The following is a 22,453-nucleotide window of genomic DNA, read 5'->3' as shown; positions in this document are numbered from 1 at the left end:
GAAGAGTGGAAATAAACTTAAACAAAGGTAGATGGTGTGACAGAACATCAGCCTGCTCCTCCACTGACTGTAAAGTCTAATAAAAAATACATTCTATCTGATGAATTCCATCAATTTAAGGAACCTGTTGGAAAGTTACATTTCAAATTACACTACATATAAGAAATGGAACAGGCTGTGAAGTCAGAGGATTGGTGGATGGTCTCATTATTGTTGTTAATGTAGTCAGTCTCAGTGTGTTTAAAAGCAACAAAGAAGAATCTTGTGTCAGAGTCATTAAGGAGCTTTCTTTCTTTGGTCAAGATTAAAATAGCTTTCTCCTGCAGCCTGCTGCCTTTTGCTCGTCTCATGTGTTTTTATTTGGACATCTTGTTTGTCTGCATCTTGTCTATTTTGATGCTGTTTTCTTGACCAGGGTGCCCATGAGGAGGAGTTTTCATCTTAGTGGGACTCAAATACAGTTAAATAAAGATTCACAAAGTAAAATTTGTAAACTAGTATCTTACAGATACACATATGTATACCAGGCATGGTCAATCAGTCACACCCAATAGCTAAAGGGCTTGAACGAGTGGTTCAATAAAAACCTGAACATTCTAGAAGTTTATAATTAAGACTTTCCAACCAAAGGACATCAGTCAGTCAAGCTGCTGGCATGTTCAAGCTTTCTAACCTGTGATTCGTCCTCAGTGCCACAGTGTCTCTTCCTCAGCTTCTCCGTCAGGTTCTGTTTCCACTTGCAGACAGTAACTAGTGAGGGCCATTTCACTGGGGTCAAATTGAGATTGAGGCCCATACTGAGGCTCCCAAGGTCTGGGGCCCAGCCCCGCAGGATGTCCATGGACAGTCTCTTCTTGAGGGTCCCCAGGCCCTCAGAACATGGAGGGGACAGGAGGTTCGGGACACTTCCTCCATACAAAGTGTAGCCCAGGGATGAGTTGTTGATCATGCTGTCCCATCGTTGCTTGCCCATAAAGCTCATCTTGGAGCTGACTGACAGAGGTCACCAAGCAGAACAGACAGCTTCTACAAGCAACTAGACATCCTGTTTTAGTAAAGATATCCCAATGAAAAAAAAAGTTCAGTAATTGCCCACAACATCTTCAAAACTAAAAGAATCCATGGATCAGCTGTACCTCTGGATACCAGCTTATCCTGTTTTCAAAACCAACTTCTCATCCATGAGCTGGACTTGGAGTGTGGATCAGAGGCTCTGCACTGGACACATCTGGCCTCTTTACAGCTTTGGTGCGCCACAGTGCATTCTTTACATGGGAGGACTTTAGAACAATGGATGTAGTGGAACTGTCTAGGACAGATGGGTGATATCGCTCTAGGGGCGTGTAAGCAAGGGGAAACACTTGCGACACATACTCAATATATCTGATTGGGTGAGAGCTGCAGTGGCTGGGCCACAGACATGGATCCGATTGGATTAGGCAGAGAAGAGTGCTGGATGCTGGAGTCCACTGATATAAATCACATGGAGGCGTAATTAATGCCTGAGGGAAGTCAGCTCTGTCAGGAAGCCAAAACTAGATTAGAGACAGATCAATGGAGCACGTCAGCAAAAGAGGTGGAGCAACAGTGGCCCATGCCAAACAAACATACACCCATCCAAATAGAAACATGCCATAATGAGCAAGAAACCAAATGGAAACAACAACACAGTCACTGCAGAGGGAGGTGAATCAAATACAATGACGAACACTGGCTCCAGGGTAATTGAAAATTCTCAGAATAGAGTGGCTTTAACCTTTTGTCTCACTCTTTTGTGATTGGAGCAATCAGAGAGAAGAGATTCAGCCCAAAAAGAGAGAAATGAGCGGCCTCATCTACCTGTCTGTCTCCTCCTATTCTTCCTTCTCCCACTTTGTGTTCTCTTTCATTTGTTCATTTGTCAGTGACCTCTTCGCTCACGTGCAGCCCACGACCATGTCTCTCATGTGTCTTCTTCATTTACTCCATGCCTGTCTTGCAGTGGATCAGGCTGCAGGAGGATATGTGGATGTTGGAACAACTCAGGCCTCAGGCCCGGGCTGCCTGGAAGCAGCGACGCTCTCTGCTTCAATGCTGGATGACTGCAGGATTAGACGTGCCTGGTGTGACACTGATAACAACTTGCAGGTACACATAAAACAAGGTAAAGGGTAAGCAGGATGACAGGCTTCAAAAATACAAGACAGAATCAAGCAGAAATCCCCATCACAAACAGCCATGTTTGTATGTCATTCGGTTCTCCAGATGCTTGACATCAGCCCTCTCAAATACCCACTTGGCTAGCATGCTATTGGAGTGCACATCCATTACAGAGAGGAGCTGGTTCCCACACAGCAAATGGCTGCTTTGCCACCAGCACATCATGAGAGTAACAACCACAGAGGACAGGGAGTGAGAGAGGGAGAGGGAGAGGAGAGGGAGAGGGGGAAGGAGAGGAGAGAGAGAGAGAGAGAGAGAGAGAGAGAGAGAGAGAGAGAGAGAGAGAGAGAGAGGGAGGGAGGGAAAGACAGAGAGACAGAGAGAGAGGGGGAGGAGAGAGAGAGAGAGAGAGAGAGAGAGAGAGAGAGAGAGAGAGAGAGAGAGAGCGCGAGGGGCGGGGGGGAGAGGGAGAGGGAGAGATTGGACAAAGAGCGAGTTAATCCATGAGAATGGAAATGGAAGAGAGGCAGGAGAGAACAGATATGTGGAAAAAGTCTCTAAAATGTCAAAAATCAGTAACCAGGGCCAGAGGTTTGACATCTATATGAAAGAGAGAAAACTAAGCCTACAGTTGTATTTGTGAGGCAGCAACAAGCAAAGAACTGATGTTACAGATAAATAACTAACATTAAATAACTAACATTATTAAAACTTAAACTGATTCTCTTTCAATCATCTCAATATTTTGGTACTCAGCTGTTTGAAATCTCTTAATACAGTCCGATCAGTTGATATTACTCAATATAACATTCAATTACAAAGAGGAGACCAAAAGGAAACGAAAGCTTTCTTTTCAGTTTCTGTGAGTGCAGTTTGGAAAGGCTGAGGCAGCAGCCACTGTTTAGTTGGATGCAGTGCTAACAAAGGAACAGGATGGTTCATGGTGATGACTGTTTGAGGAGGCTCTAGGGAACAGGTGTCATTCAGGTGATGCTGACAGTGAACGTTATCTAAACATGACCCATACTCTCCCCACTGAAACTCCCGCTGCCACACCAGTCAAACCCAGGCTACAAGTATTCCAAATTATGTCCATAGATTAGATTTTGCCACTGTAAAGGCAATGTCAGCTGTTTGTTTACTCAAAGAGCATTTCTCAGCAGATTACACCACGGCCTGCTCAAAGAATAAGCATACAGTGTGATACAGCAGCTCTCTGCTGGCTTTACCTCTGCTCTCTCCCCATTCAGCTAATGATGCAGCACATGCTGTCTTCTGGTGGCCAACAATAACACTCCTGTCAGTCTCAATTTTGGCTTGTGGGACCTTCAAGGACATCCTGCTGTAAAAAATATATTCCTATGAAATTACTTTGTAAATTGTGGCCAGTGTTAGATCTCTGCAACTCCAGCATTATACAAAACCCTCCCCTGCCATATTTATGTATTACTTTGTTGGCTTATTTATGTGGGCTCAGTTTGTAATTACGATATCTCTGACAGCAGACAGCCATCCAACAGCTGTGGGGGTTGCTGGATCCTGGCTAAGTCCTTTGAAATAAAGCAGAGTTTGCTGTGGACAGCTGTAGAGACAGATTAATTTGGGGTGTTTGAAGAGCAAGTCACATTTGAAGTGGAGAGCCAGGTAGCCCTCCATGGCTCTCACTCGCCCTGTTTATTAGACAGTTGATACTAGTATAGAGACAGACAGAAAACAACCATAGAGAGAATACACAAGCAACAAAGACCCCCATAGGCCATGAGGACGCCTCAATATAAAGACAAATAAAGGATCCATTGACTGTGAACTCACTGCTCATTTGGAGCTGCAGAAATCAAATTACCTTGAGTCACTTCATGTGGCTTGTCTTTGGTTATTTACTCTGCACCTCCTCTCCAGTTATGATCCTGAGAGAGCTTTTACCACAGACAACACCTGTAATACACTGGATACAAAAATGGCCAACATCATACTGTATAACCCCATCATATCAGGCAAAAGCCATCCTTTGCTCTATGTCAGCTGGTGACTCATTCCCCACCTCACGAGCACTGCTTTGCTCATCTCACTGACCATAATATAACCTGATATCTGTGGTCCAATTTTAGATATAGCCCTTCAATTCACTTTTTTCTCCAACTGTCGTTTCCTTTTGTTACTAGCACTACATAATAAATGTGCACTGAATTTTGGTGAAACAGCTTTCAACTGAGCCTCTGTGGGAGACAGCGGACTGATAAAATATACAGAGGTACTGTAGATAATAAAGACAAAACCTAGAAAACATCACAGCATGAACATCCTGCCACACAGTAACTCTACTGATGACCCACTTTTTAAAGCCTTTCTACAATTTAACCTCTCCTACAATTATTTAAAAAAATAAAAATCTAATAAATCTGAGAGAAACTTTCAAATGAATAAAGTTCTGTGGATGGCCTTATTGTAGAAAATCCCATAGAAAAGTAACAGTCTAGTCAGTGGAAATAAGAATCTTTAAATCATTTATTCAGAGAGGAAATTAAGCAGCTTTTTCAGTGAGGAGTTGACGCACAGATAAATTTAGATGCGGCACGGATTGTGCAGACCCAGTAATTGAAAAGAGTTCTTTTCCAATTTGATTTCAAAGCACCACTGCGTGGACCTGTTCTGCTACAGGTGAGGTGTCTGTTTTAATCGCAACAGAATTCTAAGCAGTGTGGGCGAAATCATTTGTCCTGGAAAGGAAAGGAAAATACGGGAAATATTTCTGATAGAGGACAGAGGACCAAGTAACACCTGATTCTATTGATACAGAAAATGACATGGAAGACCAACTTGCATTAGTTTTATCTTCTGTTTCATTCAATAGTTTGAACTTGACATTGAATTGTAGGGCTTTAGCTCAATATTGTTTTCTGACTTTGGGTCCTACTCTTAAGTATTGAACTGAAACATTCCTGTCTCTTTCAAGGGGAGGAGGACTTTACCAGGCAGTTGTTCGAGAGACAACAAATCAGTTATGTTAAGTGAATTCCTGAGAATCAGAAAGTGTCAAACACTGTATGCATAGTCAGGTCAGGACAGATATCCAGTGTGAAATCCTGCAACTTGTCAATGAAACAAGAAATCTGTTGGTTTAAAGTATCACACACAGCACACAGCTCCACTTACTTCCCATCTGTGCTGGGGAAAGACTACTCTTGTGTGCCTCTGTCAGTGCTTTCTGCAGCATCACTCATACACACATACAGTGCATGTGCTTTATACACAAACTCACATGCAGATACCTCCACAGTCCAACCAGCAGGTCATTTTCTAAAGACTGACATGCAGCCTGGGTAAGAACACTCAAAATCCTCATGTCCAATCTTTATATTTTTCAAATGAATGAACATACGCACACAGAAAAACTTATGTATTACTGTACTGATACCATCATATGAGTCTCTGTCACTCTGTCAAGTGAAAAGTTAAAATTAAGACTAGTGTGAAAGAAAAGTGTCAGGGAGGACAAAATGTATGCATTACGGGTGGTCACATTTCTGCTAATCCTTCCTTGTTTGCAAATTCATCATTTCCATGCATAGTGTGCATTACTGGCCCCCTCCTTCCTTCAACCTGGGGCTTAAGGTAAAATACAAACACTCTACTACAGCACTCAGCCTCCACCTCGTCCCTTCCATACGCCACAAACACACACACAAATGCTGGTTGCCAAGCAGCATTTTGTTCATGTGAATGTGGCCTTGGCACACACACTTCAGGGGGTCACAGATTACGTGTGGAGCTGGAGTATAATCAGTACGATTGATGCTGCAGTTATTGGTGAGGCAGTCCACAGTGGAAGTTGAGAGATCACACTTGTGATGACAAAAGCAGGGTAAGTGCATGACAGTGTGACAAAAGACACAAGGACCATTTCTTGCTTGGCTGGAAAACAACAGTTGAGAGAAACAGTTTTTGGTAGCGAATGAGAATCTTTGTCCAGTGTCACTCAGCAACTACTTCTGAGGTACCTTTGAGCAAGGACAGAAGTATTGCATGAGAGTTAAAGACTGCAGCTGTGATGTTCAGGTACCGCTTGATGACAAGAGAAGAATGCAGCCACACCAGGCAGCCAACAGGGAACAACAGCAGATGACTGCACTTGCTAGTTGGGCAGCTCTCATATGTAAACGAGTTCAAATTCTACGTGTGTGTTGGCATGATCAACAGAACGTTCCACCATCTTTGGATACCTAGTCTTTCCCACCAAACCAAAAGACAAGAGCACATATGTTGAGTATGTTTCATTGTAGGATTTGTAGAGCACTACCGTTCCTACAAAGTAACTAAATATGATATTACACGATACATTCTTTTAATCTGGTGTTGCCATCCTCTCTGCTAGCTTGCTTGAGATTTACTTACCTAACAAGTACAAAATTTGCTTCTCTTTCTTCCTACCATCATAACATCCACCTCCTGTTAATACCTGAATGCCACTGAATGCATGTCATGGAGGTCAGGTTATCTGGGGGTCAAAGTTCAATTTAGATGAACCTTGGTGACAGAACCTTGCAGATCCTTGCACATCTCATAGGAAAGCAGGGTTTACACGAACAGCCACTAGAGACTGTACAACTCAACACACCTCACAAACGTGCTGGACAGAGCAGCTGACTGGAGCCTGACCAAGAGCTGGCTTAAAGTTTCAAAGTTTGTCCTGAGTGGCACTGGAGGAGAGGGTTCATCCACATGGCAATGTGAATGTGCACGGAAGATTTCTTGGCAACGTGCAATTTAGATTATGGGATGGCTTCTGTACAAAGCTAAGGAGAGTGCTAGAAAACAGCACAGGAAGTGACCAAAATGAAAAAAAAAAAAAAAAAGAGTTATCAGCTGGGAAGCCGGCATATGCTCAGTAAATTTCATTACATCTGAATCCTCTGTGGAAATGTGGAAATGTAGGGATGATATATGGGTCACCAAACACATTAGGTTTATTCCCAATGGACATCCACACCGAATTTCACAACATTTATTTACTTGTCATGAGGCCAAATGAAATTTTGCCCTGATGGTGGTACTTACTGGGAGGTGAAGAATTCAGCCAAATATCCACTGTAAATTCCAAGAAAAACTGTTGAAGTTGTTAGAGAACTCTGGACTGACCGCCTTCAGCCATGACCCTAGCAGGGCAAAAGTCTGACTAAGTGTATACGTTTTACGTTCCTACATTCAGCCACATCATATTTGTTTCCCCCAGGCAACACATCTTACGCTTTTCAAGATGAGTATAAACAGCATTACTGAAAAAAATAAGTATCCATAGGCGACAGAGAAAAACTCTGTCCTGTCAGTGTAGTAAATTTGCGGTCAGGTTCATCCATCAGATGACTCCAGCGGGAGACTTGGCTTGTGACAGCAGTGTCTGCAATGACAAAACTTGGCTGCGCTAAAAGCAGATGACTTCAAAGATGTCAGTAAAGAAATCTGTTGCTCAGGGAGAGAATGAGTGGGATAAGTGATGTGCTGTTGCTTAATGAGTTGAGATAGAGTGAGCTTCTGAGTTTCCCGGTACGAAGACAGGGTCAAAATACAAGATTTGGCTTTGCAGGCAGGGTCTGTGTCCCTTGTTGCTCATTCTGCCTCTCAAATGAGGCAGAAAGGACGCAATTGAGCAAAGTCAACTATTTACCCCCAAAGTCAAACACTAACACGGACATCAACAACACTATTAATCAACAGGTGAATTGAAGCAGCACTACCTGCTGCAGCATCCAACATCTTGACCATAAAGAGCAACACCATTCACGAAAATGACTATATGAAAGGATGTGTTAGTGGAGCTGAGCTCAGCAGATATGTCTTTCATACAGATATGCCATGAAATTGTATTCTCTACCTGTTTTGTCACCCCAAGTAAACCAGCAAAGCACACACAGTGGCAAACCTACCTTTTCTTTCAGCATTTTAGCTTTCCGGCTGTTCTGTACAAGTCGTCTCCCTAGCTTCTTGGCATACCAAATAGAAGCAAACATAGCGGCAGGTGAAGTAATAATGTTCTCTGGTCTGCAGTGACAGCCGAAACGGCTCTAGCTGCTGCCCATCTGGATTGAGTGCTCCTTATCAGCGGACTGTAGCGCACAGGCGAGAGCAAAAAAGAGAGGGAGGAGGAAAGACGGGATGATGCTGCGGGAGGGAGAGCGTCTGCACAGCAAAGTCAGGTCTCCGTGAGCCACAAAAGCAAGGGGAGGGATGGAGAAAGAGAGAGATGGAGGGAGGGAGAGGTTTGGGGAGAGAAAGGGAGGAGGGACCACCGCTTTCCACGTGGAAACAGCATCTTAAGCACCAATTGCAAACTGCTAAGAGGATGTTGGCAGCTCCCAGTTTCCAGAGGTGGGGGTGGAACAGAGTGGGTGATGCTCTGCTCTCACTACCTACGCCAGCAGCCACTCATCACCCTAAAGCCAAGCATCAACAGCGGGGAGGAAAACTTGGGAGTGAAACGTCACATTCTGACCACAATAAAATGATGTCTTCACTGATGGAAAAGATTGTTTTAATGCTGTTGTCTAGTCTGCGTATTTTCCTCATGACGTTCTACAGCCTTTCAGTGTATCCGCATTTCCTGATGGTCTCTGTATACAGTAGGAGTTTTCACTCTTACTGGTGTCTTGCATGAAATTCTGCATCAAATTGCATTTTTTCTTAAACGCTCTGGACATACTTAAAATGACACTGTTAAAAGTCTACTTTGATTAGAATAAACCAGAGGTGATGAGTCCTCACAGCCAAAAACACGACATATATATGTCGGCCATTTACAGCCAGATTTATGCCTGTAGTGTCTGAATTCTCCTATACAGTAGACAGCAGCGCAGCAACATGATGTATCACGACCAAGTGTGTCCTGCTTTAATTATGTTTCTTATAGCAACTCGTTTGTGACAGTGTGTGCTATGAATGTAAAGTAACTTTACTTAAGTCAACTTCCATTTGGCCTTGTCTCATGACGCTGTGAGAAGGTTTACGGTGGAGGTGTTTGTTACTGAAATGGATGAAAAGTTACTGCAACTGAGGAACTCTTCAACATCCTCATTGTCAAAACCTCCACCAGCATCAGACAACTTGTCGGAAAAAACACAAGCAGACAAACGCAATTCTGGTGTTCCCCAAGCGAAATCTCCATCACGACTATAGCTTATGTGACATTACATAAGCAGCCAGTGAAGCTATGAGGTAACCCTTTAATGTGCAACTACAAATCAAGCTTAAGGTTTTGGGAGTAGGTATAATGATGAATGAGGTAATATGACTCAACAGAAATAGATGGTGTTTTATAGTAGTACAATTCAACAGGAGAGAGGGGATGGACAGTTGAGAATATCAGGAGTTAAAGATATGTTTAATTAATATTGCCAGGTGCTGACATCACACCTCAGTAATGAGCCTTATTAGCACTCCTGTCCCATGCATCACCTTCCTCTTTCTCTCTCCTCTCTACCAAGTCTGACCACAGACAGCCTGCATTTTACTTCTGGGCTTCAATTCAAACCTCTGATCAATTGGTTGACTTGCTTTGCATTCAAATATTTCTGCAACAGAACCGCAAGTTAGCTCAGAAAGAGGCATGTTCCTCCTACATGAGAGCGTGTGTGTCGACAGCGTATTCCGGACCAACCTCCTCTAATAACACGGCTGCCCTTCCATCACTAAAAAGATGGAGCGCTGCAGGCTAATTACCAGGAAAGATGACACCACACAGCTGAACAATGATAAACTGCAGAATGGGGAGGATGACGTGGCTGTGTTTGTCTCTCCTCCAAGAGCCTCAGCCTGGCTCCTCTTGTCCTGGTCTGTCCTATAACAGAGCTTTGTGTTTGCATTTACTGCAGACAGTTGAGATAGGTAACGCTATACAGTATACACATCTTTTGCATATCCTTCAATCCCCAGGCGGAAAAAGCGAGATAAAGTGTTTCTAAAAAGAAGTGGACATTCAGATGGTTGGTGTTAGCAGCTCAGTTTCTTAGAGAAGCAACAGGCTAAACGCACAAAACCAAGTTACTGTTTCACCAACAAATAAGGGTGGGGTTTACTAGACAGCTCCCAGGAAAATAATATTACAAAACCAAGATCTAGATTCAATTACAATGCACTTCTCACCTGCTTTAAACTGGTGGGGGCTGTGAGAAAATTCAAACGTGATGTTGAAACTGAAAGAAGAAAAAGTGTCAGATCTATAATTATACCTCCTGTGCTCATACTGTGCCGCTCTGTATATCACATCTGAACGTTTGTCAGGCCGATAGATTACTAACAATGAAGATCTAAAAGCTGTCACAGGGGCGGGAGGTGGTTACTTGTTTTTGTTGTAGCTGTCTGCACCATCTTGCAGATTTTTTGACAAGATTCAACATTTTATCCAAAAACATGGCATTCAGGAAACACCTGGTGGTAAAAAAAATAAACAATGCAAATGATCTTCTGATGAATGCTAATTTCAGACTTCAGGGTATATGTTGGCTGATCTAAGGTCAGCTTTCAATCAGGAGATTGTGTTAATTATTAAAATGTGAAATGGTGCTGATACCTTTAGAACCTGCTGTGGAAAGGTTGTTATATTTGACATTTACCTGGCAAAACTGAATGTTTTAGACAGCATTAGTGATTACATTTCCTCTGCTTCATTGATTATTTATAACCCGTCTCAAACCTGATTTTGTCCTTATATGCTTCCTATTGGTCATTCAAAACCATCTGCAGAAGTTTTCCTTGTTTCAGAGATGGCACTCAGTTACATAGGACATCTCATTAAAGACCAGCAACCAAAGCAAGCTGCTCTATCTGCTCAACTCTTTGACATCAAGAAAGGGAGGACAGAGCATATATTTTAATGCCTCTTCCAAATTAAATTTCTTGCCATTTGTTCAGAATCTGTCTCCAGCTATAGTCATTCTTGGTCATCTTATGTAAAATATTATGAATACCAAGAATAATAGTAGAAGAGTGAATAACGCCTGTTTTATGACGTACTAATGTGAATATCCAACTCAATTCCACTTAAAATAAAGATATAACACTAAATGAGAGTCTATATAGGCATTCTTGTTGTGACACAAATGAAAATATCAGCCTGTGTTGCAGTAAAGGGAACACATTATATGCAGGATCCCAGAATATAAAGAGGAACTTGTGTATTGCTTTATATTCCATCTGGTATAGTGTTGTATTTTTATGTGTCTGCCACTGAGAGCTTGGCGTGTCAAGGTTGGTTAGTCCAGGGTGGCTGGATCCTCACTGACTGTGGAGGATTGTGATAGGCTGTCAGGCAGGGCTGGAGGAGCCTTGGCCATCTGGAGCAAAGGGTCCTGGTGTCCCCAGGGTCACACTCAAGTTATATTCGTGTGCAGGAGGAAGCATAACTTTCTACCTGGTGTGTATGTGTGTAAATGAGTTTGTGTGTATGGGAGAAAGGTCTGTATGGTGGGGGGAGAACTCAGCAGGGATGAGGTCGATCTCGTCAAGCCACCCTTGGCCTTGTAAAGGAGGTCAGCCATCTGCATTTGCATTCTCTTATTCTCTAAAAACAAGAGGTTGATATTTACTATGACCACACTTTAAGAAGCATTATAACAAGAGATTTATGTTAGATTTTAGGCATCTATGCATTAAAACAACAAGAAGGAGAAAAATAAAAGTCTGCATAGAATGCTAGACACTGGATTTGCTATTCACACTGCAAACTGTTATTAAAAGCATGTTTAGAAAACAGTATGTGCAACTGCACAGGTTATTCTGACAAAGGTGAATTCGGGTGCTATGTTGGGAAAAGGACATGCTTCAATATGAATATAATTATAGTAGAGATGACACTGAGATTAGATCAGAAAAACATTAGTATATTGTCTTACTACTAGTAAGTAGCGAGAGATAACTCAGAAGTCCTCATAACAGACACAAGATGGTCATTTTTTGTACATAATCGTCTTATTTTTACTCTACCTACAGTATGGCAGTGGCATTCATAACCCCCCCAAAGATAGAATAATAGAACAATCTACTTGTGTATCTATCTCGTTTTTTTTTTTTGTTTGTTTGTTTGTTTGTTTTTTCCAGATAAGTGGATAATGAAAGTCACAATCACATATTTTGAAAGCATTGTTTCATGGTTAAGGTTGCTGCACAGCAAGGCAACACCACAAATTTATACAACCAACCTGAACATCACCACAAAATACAGTACTATGAAGCTATCAAATCCACACAAACAAACATAATGCCCAAGCACACAAACATCCTTAATGGTAACCTTTAAGCCAAAGTGTGTGGAGCTATTCTCTTATTATTGTTAGATTTCTGCAACACAACATCATCTCCTAAGACTTCACAGCCTACCTATCTAGTTCTCTTTTGTCATGGCTCTAGAAACAGATCAGGACAGAGCAGCACCACAACCAATAATTTTATTTCAATAGTTTCTTTAAGAATTAGAAAACCAGCCAGCTCTCAATTTGAAGTGATATTGTGGTTCTTGATTTATCCCAAATCCTCCAGCCTGAACAAAGGGCAGAATAAATGTGAATTTAATCACCATAAGGAAGATTACACAGTGTCCTGGAACAGACAGCATCGCTGTGCAACAAGTTGTCCTTAATCTGATTTTATACTAACAATCTACCATTCAGACAGCCAGTGTCTGGTTATGGGCATCATGTAAATTTACTCAGTATTAACTATATGCTACATCCTTAATACTGTCAAATGATGAGCTAACTGCAAAACATACAAATGAGCAAGTACATGCTTCACATCCATGTACATCAGAGAAGTTATTTTTCTGAGTTTATATCTGTGTGAACAGACATAGAAAATCCTTAATGCTAACTAGATATTTAACCAGAAGGAGGGAGTCAGTGCTCAATAGAAAACCCACAATTGAATTAATTACCAATGAATGAGTCCTCATTTGAACAAAAAACTACTCATCTGGGACTTCATACCACAGCTGGCCAATGAAAATAAACCCAAGCGACGCCTCTTGCATTTAATAGACAAGCTTAGTGATTCTCCATGGCGTTGGCTCATTGGCTCGTCCATCACTCTCAGGACTGACTAGACCTTTTCCACTGGTGAGTAAAGTTAGATATGAGCATTTTCTGAGCAATTCATGAATATTGTGCGGGCTGGATGGGTTTGCACCTGCGGTCAGCCAGTTGACGATGTGGGCTAGGTCCGGATTGACCTGCTATTTGGTCCGGATGTGGACTGAGGTTCAGACTTTGAGAGGCCCTGAGCATATTTAAACAAACACATGTTCAGAGCTACCCACTGACAGAGATTGACACATTGAGCAGGGCCATTGACATAGACTTGCGGGATGATGTGCAATACGCTAACGCACATTAAAGCACACAGACACACGGATAGACACACAGGTCAGTAAATACCAAAACACATTCTTATGGTACTATACAGTACCATGGCATTATATCATAGTTTTAGTTTTCATTACACTGATAACAAGTTTGAAGTACTCTGACACTTGGACAGTACTCAAGCCATTAGTTTCCAAAAGGTGCCTAAGAAAATACAATAAAATCTCTTGAGATATTTTCAAAAGAGCAGCAAAACACCAAACATAACAACACATCTCTGTGATCATGCATTGTTTAGGAAACTGATTTTCCATTATTGAAATATCATAACTGGACTTACATTTTCATATCAGCACGCTGTTCATATTCTCTTCTAGATATTTATTACATTGCAAGCTTTCATTGACATGATCAGCAGTGTAACCTTCTAAGGGCCATGAGTAAATCACAATAAAGCAGCTGCATGCTGGATCATGAAATCTCTTAAAGACAGGGGCTGATGCCCTCGTGTGTCGATAGACACATGGTGGGTCATTCGTTCAATTTTGAGTACGCAGTAGTGATACCATCTTCTTTATGATTTGATTGTTTTGAATTCAAATATCACTCTCTCTGCTGAATGGCAGTGGTGGACAGTACAGCAGATTTCTTCACGTCACTGGTGTTACATTCTGCAACAACATGGATTTTGCGATACTGTCATTACCATGATAAAGGTTTTAGCATATTAACTAGAATTACCGCCTCATGGTTGTATGGCTGTGCTCACCAGTGAAGTCAGTGGTTGTGGTCAAATTGACCTTGACATGTGACCACCAAAATCTACCCAGTTCATCCTCAAGTGCAAGAGAATGTTCCAAATGTACCAAATTTGAAGAAATTCTCTCATAGCATTCCTGAGATACCGCTGTTGCCAGCATGGAGCATTAAAAATAATGGGCTACAATAACATGTATGTAAATACATCTACATCGCTTTTTGTGTAGTTTCATATAACCAGGCCAAATGTTATCTCTACACTTCATACTGCTACGGAAGCTCAACTGGTTTGGTTGTTACAGGAAAGCCCCATGTGCTGTTTGCCATATTGTTTTGGGTGTCTGTTGACTGGGTCTGTTGTTGTATGCAAATGTACAGTCACCACAAACAAACCAAAACAAAACAAAAAAGTACTCTGATATAAATTTTGTAACTACCATGAAATTCTTACAGGAGTACGCAAAAAATTCTTAACCAATTTTAATATATGTTAAACAGATTTCAGTGTGTTATTAGCTAGTACTTGCAGCTGAGGGAGTATAGTAAAGACCTTTAGTGTCTTAGTGTCAGAGAAAAGCAAGAGGACATATTCAGACATATTAAATATTCATTTAAGATTGGACTGAAACTTCTGGTCACTTTTTCCCACTACCTCTCACAACACAAGTCCCATGATTGCGAAATTTGCCCTGAATGTCGCCCTGTATACTGCCCACTTAATCATGAAAATTGTTTTGCTTTACTTTGAAGTGCACTTATTGCACATCAAGAACCTGTGAGAGATGAATTTAAAAGTGTATTTAAAAGTTGATAAAGCAAAAGTGATGCTGACCACAGGCCCTAGCTCATATCATCAATAGTCATCAACATCACAGCTTAAATGAGCATCACTGAACTCAGGTAGGAGTTAAACTCCCTAAGCGGTCAGTACAACGTGGAAAGGGATGAAAACAGGGCTGCATTAGCACAATTACGATACATTCTCAAAAAGAACTCTCTCCACAGAGCAGAGTGACACAGGAGGAAAGCCAGAGAGAGGGCCAGGAAGCGCGCAACCTTCAATGTTAACCCCTTTGGTTTCACCAAGGAGCTGATGAGGCAGAAATGCTATGGACATCTAAGATGCTTTAAAGAAGAAGTTGACCAGCACCTCAACAATTGCTACAGTGACAGAGCACAAGAGCAAGAACTAGTGAGATGCAAACCACTAATAACACTGTCAGACCCAAACGGCGAGTTCAACATCAAGGAGCCTAATGTGAAGGAGGTGCTGGAGGTCATCAAAGCTGCAAGAACAACCTCATCTCCAGAACCTATCCAGACTGTCTATCTATTGTCTATCCTTAAGTTGATCTGAAGAAGGGGGGAGGTAGCCCAGCAGCAGAGAGTTGCTGAGAGTGTATGAGTCAATGGGTGAATACCCTAAAAGCTGGTGGAAATACTGCTTATCTGCCACTATGTTGCACTGCATCAATCCAGTCAACCATAGGAAGCTGGAGTCATTACTGATGGCAGTGGACAAAGGCTGCCAGGAAATTTCAAGGCACCACCCTTCCTTGTCTTCAGTGGTCTTGACTGCTCTACAAGGTCCCGGTGACAACTGTTGAGGGCGATAAAAGAAAGGTCTGTCATTTCACCCCCAAATGGATAGGCCTGCTATGAAGCATGAGCAGCATCGCCTTGTACAGCTAGAAGAACATATTACAGCTCCCATTCAGCAGCCTCACTTAGGAGTTCATTGCCCCCCCGTGCAAGAAAGGCTCTTCTGACACATATTCTCCAAAGCTGGCATTGGTGAAAGAATCATGAATGCCAGAACAGTGTTCTGGTTGAATCAATGATGGTTGGACATGCTGAGCCCAGCAGCATTCCAAGAACTTGCTATGACAAAGCCAGAGACAAAGATAGGCATCACTTGGTCCAACAAAAATGGGCAAGCAGGAGTAGAGGAAGTGCGCTCCAGCAGGATGGTGGAGATGCAGCAGGATGTGTGGAACAGATTGGACGAAGCTTTGGAAAGAAAGATATCTTGGCTTGAGCTCTGAAAGGCAGGGCTGTTTAGGATCAAGTTTTACGACCCTGTCAGTGTACAATGTTCTTACCAGCCTTAACAACCTGTGTTGCTGGGGGTTGGCTGAGACTCCAGTATGCCTGTGTCAGAGATGAGGATCACTCGAACACATCCTCAGTTGTTGCCAAAAGGCTCTGGAAGAGGGACGCTATTGGTGGTGTCAAGACCAGGTCCTGGCAGTAGCCGATTCCATCAGCATGAGGATCAGCTAGGCCAAACAACAGTGTCCAGCAAGACAGGCAGTTGCATTTATCAAGTTAGGGAAGAAACCGCAGGCTCAGGCAAGGTGGGTTCCTTGTGACTGAGAGTCGACCTCGAGAAGGATTGCAAACCACTGCAGTGACTACCCTAAACCCAGACATGGTCTTGATGTCTATGATGTGTTCCAATTGAACTGGCCTGCAGAGGCTTCACTGGGCAGTGTTTCTAGAGGGCCCTGAATCTCCTTTGCATCACAGGACTGCACAGTAAAAAAGCCATCAAAGACACTATCAAGGCTGCAGAGAAGGCATGAAGGTGGCTATGGATCAAGAGGGGGGATCCATGGATTACACAGGCCACTTGAACTTGGATAAAGATTAGTGCCTCATCAACCCTAGCTAAGTCGTCTTGGCGAGAGTGTATGATTGTGGAAGGACTCAAAACACCCAATGACCCCAGGTTACATCACTAACAATGTGCATCATAAAGTACCTCAGAAAATTTACAGGTATTTAATAACTAGTGTCTTGCAAGTTTTTTTTGCAACAGTTCTCTGATAAAATGTGGCCTGTTTGCTTTAACTCCATTAATATTACATATAAAGGCATTATAATGATTTAAACACATCTTATCTAAATTTGTGTAAAGAGCAAACTGCATTCAGCATACTGGATGTACAGGCTAATATTTCACCTTTTTTTTTTTTTTTTTTTTTTTTGCTCTGCAACATGGTCAATTTAGAATTCAGCAGAGACCACTGCTCCTCAAATCTAAGGAGCAGCTTCATGAGGATTTAACAAAATATATGCCAGAAATTTACATATGATGCTTTAACCAGTGAAAACACAGGCTGAATTTTGACAGTTCAACATTAAAATTAGAGAGACCATATATTCAAGCTGCAGTAGTAAAAATGAGCAGCTGTCATCTGACTGTTTTTTAGTTAAAAGAAATACATCTATATTGTCATTTTCCCAGTACAAACTTGAAAAATGCAACTTTTCATGGCATTAAATATTCATTAAGGTCATTGGTGATTATTTTGAGGCCATACCTCACTGTCAAATGAGTACAAGTGCAGCTGCTCAAACAAAAATTGTCTTCTCTTTGAAAATCTGAATAAATAAAAAAGGTCAGCACACATTCAGCATGTCCCACATGATTCTTAGTCCAAGCCTTTGGCTACAGTCAGGCTCCATCTCACAATTTGAGAAGCTACAACAGCACTCTGTAAGTACTAATGGCTGTTTCTGTTTAATGGCTTTCCATTTCCTTTCTCCTGTTTAAGAGCTGACCTCTTTTAAATGCTGTGATTTTTCTAAGATGTTCTCTTACAACAATATTAAATGAACTGCTCAATATATGTCTTATTTTTGATTCTTTGAGTGTTGTCACCACCTTTAATTCATGCTCACAGGCAGTTTTTGCATCAGCAAAGAAAAAAGTATTTCATGGGAAAATGGCTAAAGTGCACAAAATTGACCTCTTACAGAAACCCTCTAAGAGCAAATCAATTTTGAAGGATCCCATAGTGTGCCTGAGTGTAGACAGTGAGCACTGAATCTTTCACATAAACAGGGAGATGGGTCTGTGGGGTTATTTGCAGTGCATCATTATGTTCAATCTAGGTTTGATGGGAACCCTTCGTGAACAGACTATCAGGAGGAGAGGTTGGTCACACTTTACGTGACATTTTGACTCCTTGTGTTTCCTCGCTCCCTTTCTTTTCCTCACTGCCAGAACAAAGATGGAGGCATTCTAAAGGAATAATAATGCAACACACATGCACAATTACAAAGGCCATCTGTGAATGTGCTTACATCTCCAGGCCTACCAAACACAGACCTCATCCAGCAGAAATAAAATTATGACTACTGCTTACAACTGAACTACACTAAACGAACTCTGTTTACAACTAACAGTTTTCCAAAGTGTTCCTGAGTCCATGTAGTAACATCCCTTATCCAATCATGTGTTCACAAAGTGGTGAACCTTGCTCCATCCTTGCTTGTGAATGACTGAGCCTTTCCAGAATGCTCCTTTCATACCCAATCATGATACTATCACATGTTACCAATCAACCTGTTTACCTGTGCAATGTTCCAAACAGGTGTTTTTGGAGCATTCCACAACTTTGCTACTTTTTTGTTGATTAGAAAAACATGAAATATATTGTCTTTGTACAATTCAACTGTGTACTGTATGTAAAAACGTATTAGCAAATTATCACATTCTGCTTTATTCATGTTTTACACGGTGTCCCAAATTTTTTGGAATTGGTGTTGCATAGTATAACTTTAACTATAATACCACTATGCTAGTAACCATTTTAAACCAAAGAGTTTTTGTGTTTTTGCAGTTGACTATGACCTCAGTTGTGTTCCTCCAGCATTTCTCTGTCTAGTATTGTTGGCACAGTTTGGACTATAACATTCAAGTATTTTAGGGGTTTTGTCAGCAGTTGTTATGTTAAATACTGAATATTTTTGTGCATTCAGCAGAAGACAGCTGCCACTCATACATTTGCCCTTTGGGACTTATCATGCCTCATCTGCAAGTGGCTTGCATTCTGATAACAGGACAGAACTCACTTTAACAGGTGTGTCAGTGAAAGATAAACAATGAAGTCCACTGCCTCTTGCCACTGTTGCAACACACTATTTCACTTCAAGTAGCCCTCTACAACAACTAAGTGCTGGTCTCAGGTTACAACTGAAAGATAATCGTTTCTTGAGGCCTTTAACAGTACTTGATGGCAACATTATCTTCTGGGACTCAAATTTCAATCTTCTTCCCATCCAATTAAAGGTAGTGAGACAACAAGCTAGGGTAGAGAACTGTCCAAATGAGACTGACATAGATGAGAGTTTTGATATTGTCAATCTACAGAAGAAGGGGAGACATTTTAAAGAATCTCCTTGATGACTGAGAGTCTAGACAGTTCCTCTGATCCAATTAAAGTCTGAAAAGTGCCATTTTATCAACTGTGTAATGAATATTCATGAATTAGCTATGATGAATAGAATTCTGTTTAACCTTTAGATGATTTAGTTTGAGTGAAGCTTCTTCACCCAAATGTCGCCCATCTCAGCCAATGTTTGGATCTCTAAAAATGCTGCTAATGTGGCACGTTTAGTTGAGTTCAGTCGACTCCAAGCGAACAGAGCCGGATCGGGACTGAACACAGCCTCTGAGACTTATGGAGGCCAGTCTGATGACCGAGAAGCCAACCAGCACTCTGACTCCAGGGATGATGAAGACAAGGCAGGCGGGGAAAGGAGAGGGTGAAGTGGGAGAAGCGAGAGAAAGGTTGGACATCACCAACGTGGAAAAGCAGCATCTAAAGCCAGAATATTCAATTCAATTCAATTCAATTCAATTCAATTCAATTCAATTCAATTCAATTCAATTCAATTCAATTCAATATTCCTTTATTCGTCCCTCGAGGGGAAATTTCGAATTTCACAGCAGCATCAATAACAGAATAGAATATTAAAAGACAAAGTGCATGCAGTTAACACAAAGTATAAAAGAAGACGCACAAGAAAAGCAGAAAAAGATAAGAAAAACTCTTAAAGTCTAGCGAGCTGCTGTAAAAGGCTGCTGCTCGTACGGCGCCGGAAGTAAGTAAGGAAGTATATCTATCTAACTAGCATCTACATAAATCTAACTTCGAGAATTGAACCAGAGCTGGTGATTGTTGTAACAGTGGAAAGACAAGGCGGTTTGAGTGAGTTTTATGATGAGCTAATTTGGGAATTAAGATCATGTTAGTTCACTAAAAGAGAGAAACTTGAATTCAGAAGGCATGCAATTGTATTTTTCTGTTTAATAAGAAAAATAGAATAGAAGAATATTTTCTCTCTTAACATTTTGTGACTTTTTTAACTACTCTAAAACAAGTTGAGAGCTTGTATAATGTACCTCGCCGCTCATATACATCTTCCAGCTGAAACTACAGGGGGCTGTGCTTTCAGACTATCGCCTCTTGAGGTACAAAGTAGTATTATGAAACAGGACATGTCAGGTGAGGTGGTCCTTTTTGTTGCCATGCTGTTTTACTGCACTGTGTGCCACACTATGTGCCTGGATTTCAGAGCAGCAGTGGGCTTAGGGCAAATATTTGAATTAAGGTCTGGATTTTTGTTTTTTTTTTCTTTCCCCCAAAAACTTCCATCAGAAAAAACAAAACAAAATAACAAAAACTAAAAGCCCAACCTGCACTGCAGCCTCTCTTATTGACTTTGTGCCAGCAACAGTGTTTCAGTGTCACAAACAAGAAATAAATCCATAAAAGAAGTGGGAAGATAAAACACAATCTGTCCCACTCATATAAAAAATGTCACATATTCCTGCAGCTGAAATCCTATGAAATGTATGAAATAGCCTTCTGATAGCAGGAACAGATTCAGACTGATGGAACTGTTGCCTTACTATCACAACATTCTGTCCTTATAATATTCAGCCAGGTTCAAGGACACTAGTCATATTTCAATTTATTTTGCCCAGGCCGAACAAACAGATTCACCACCTAGAAGGCTTCTTTTTCTCTCCGATATGGTATTCAGCTGGGAGGAAATACATTTCTTGTCTATCTGACAACAAATGTTAACTCAACTTTACATGCTTCACTCCAAAAACAGCATGTCAAGATGAGTTACAGTAGTATCCCTTTAAATTGGACACTTGTCTACTGCACTTAACCTAAAGCCTATGAATAATCTATGCACAGATAAAACATGTGGCCTTACTTCATTTTAAAGGTCTGCTCTTCAGTAGTTCAAATGTTAAAGTCAAACTAAATTAAAATACTGCCCTAAAAAAGATATGACTCTCAAACAGAACTCTTTGGCTTTACTACCTATCCACAAAATGCCATCATGAAGCACATTTGTACAGTGTTTCAATGAAAATGATTCTCCTATCCACATTGATGCACTGCTGTTTCCACTTACCAACAGTGGCTTCAAAAGCCAATTTGAGCCAATCTGAGAGTTTTCACAAGGCAATCAGGGCCTGCCGTTGTGTGGATAAGAAGACATCCGATGCATAATAACAATAGGGAGTGGATCAGAAAAAAGATCTTTTCCCCATGGGAGGAAAGTTGCACTTTTCCAACTCCTCACCAAAAAACCAATGACTGCCGCTGCAGTCTTCATGAAACCGCTATTTCTTACTATGAAACCTCACGCTGCCTGATTGACAGAGAAGTAATTGCTGCAAACAAATGCATGTTTTTACAAGCTGATATTAGCATGGAAAGAGGCTGGTGATCGATAAAACTTTGCAGCAGTTAGAATCAATAATGTCTTCCCTGAGTCACACTCTCCAGTCTGTGGTGCTTAATTTGACTAGCAGGGGAGGGGTTAGGCTTCCTCTTGTCAAAGACAAACCATAATTCTTGCCTCAGTGCTGCCTTTACAATTACACCGGCTGTATTAAAGCAATTTTTCATTCAAAAGTCCCAAGGCCGAGAGGAAACAAATAGGTTGAGCACAGAATCCGTAGTGCTGGGCCTGTTCACGACTCCCTCACACACTCACCTCTCTCGCTCTGCCTTTCCCATACTCAGATTAACAATCGAGTCAGGTTCACCTCAATGCCGTGAGGGAACCAACCCACCAGGAAATTACACCCAGAGAAAGTCAATAGTTATCTAGACAGATGTTTAAGTGTGAGAATGTTTAGGACGAAGCAGAATAGAACTGAAACTAACTCACCATCAACACCACACTCTGTTGTTGACTTATCTTTCAGTTATTCATTGAATTATCTAATTGATCAAATGTCAATAATAATGACTGATTCACGTCAGTTATCAGAGCACAAAGACGTGTGACAGTTTCAAAAGCCAAAACACCAAGCCAACAGACACAAGTATTCAGTTTGTAATGATATGAAACAGAGACAAGCAGATGTTAAAACCAGGCAAAAATCA

At 41.4% G+C, this 22,453-nt stretch overlaps 1 protein-coding gene across 33 annotated transcripts in view; it reads right to left on the bottom strand.

Annotated features, from left to right (window-relative positions):
- dlg2 (discs, large homolog 2 (Drosophila)) overlaps positions 1-22,453 on the bottom strand; it is a 220,157-nt gene that overhangs the window by 68,061 nt on the left and 129,643 nt on the right. Inside the window, exon 1 of one of the 33 annotated variants that reach the window (XM_070982309.1) lies at positions 674-2,376. The exons of the other annotated variants lie outside the window; for them this stretch is intronic. Within the exon in view, the coding sequence (XP_070838410.1) occupies positions 674-982 (309 nt within the window). The 5' untranslated portion in view covers positions 983-2,376. Of the gene's footprint in view, positions 1-673; positions 2,377-22,453 lie in introns of those variants that run through there. 33 annotated transcript variants of the gene reach the window in all.

Source organism: Chaetodon trifascialis, chromosome 16 (assembly GCF_039877785.1).
Source record: "Chaetodon trifascialis isolate fChaTrf1 chromosome 16, fChaTrf1.hap1, whole genome shotgun sequence".
Classification (NCBI taxonomy): Eukaryota; Metazoa; Chordata; class Actinopteri; order Chaetodontiformes; family Chaetodontidae; genus Chaetodon; species Chaetodon trifascialis.
This window is presented reverse-complemented; position numbering and strand designations above follow the sequence as displayed.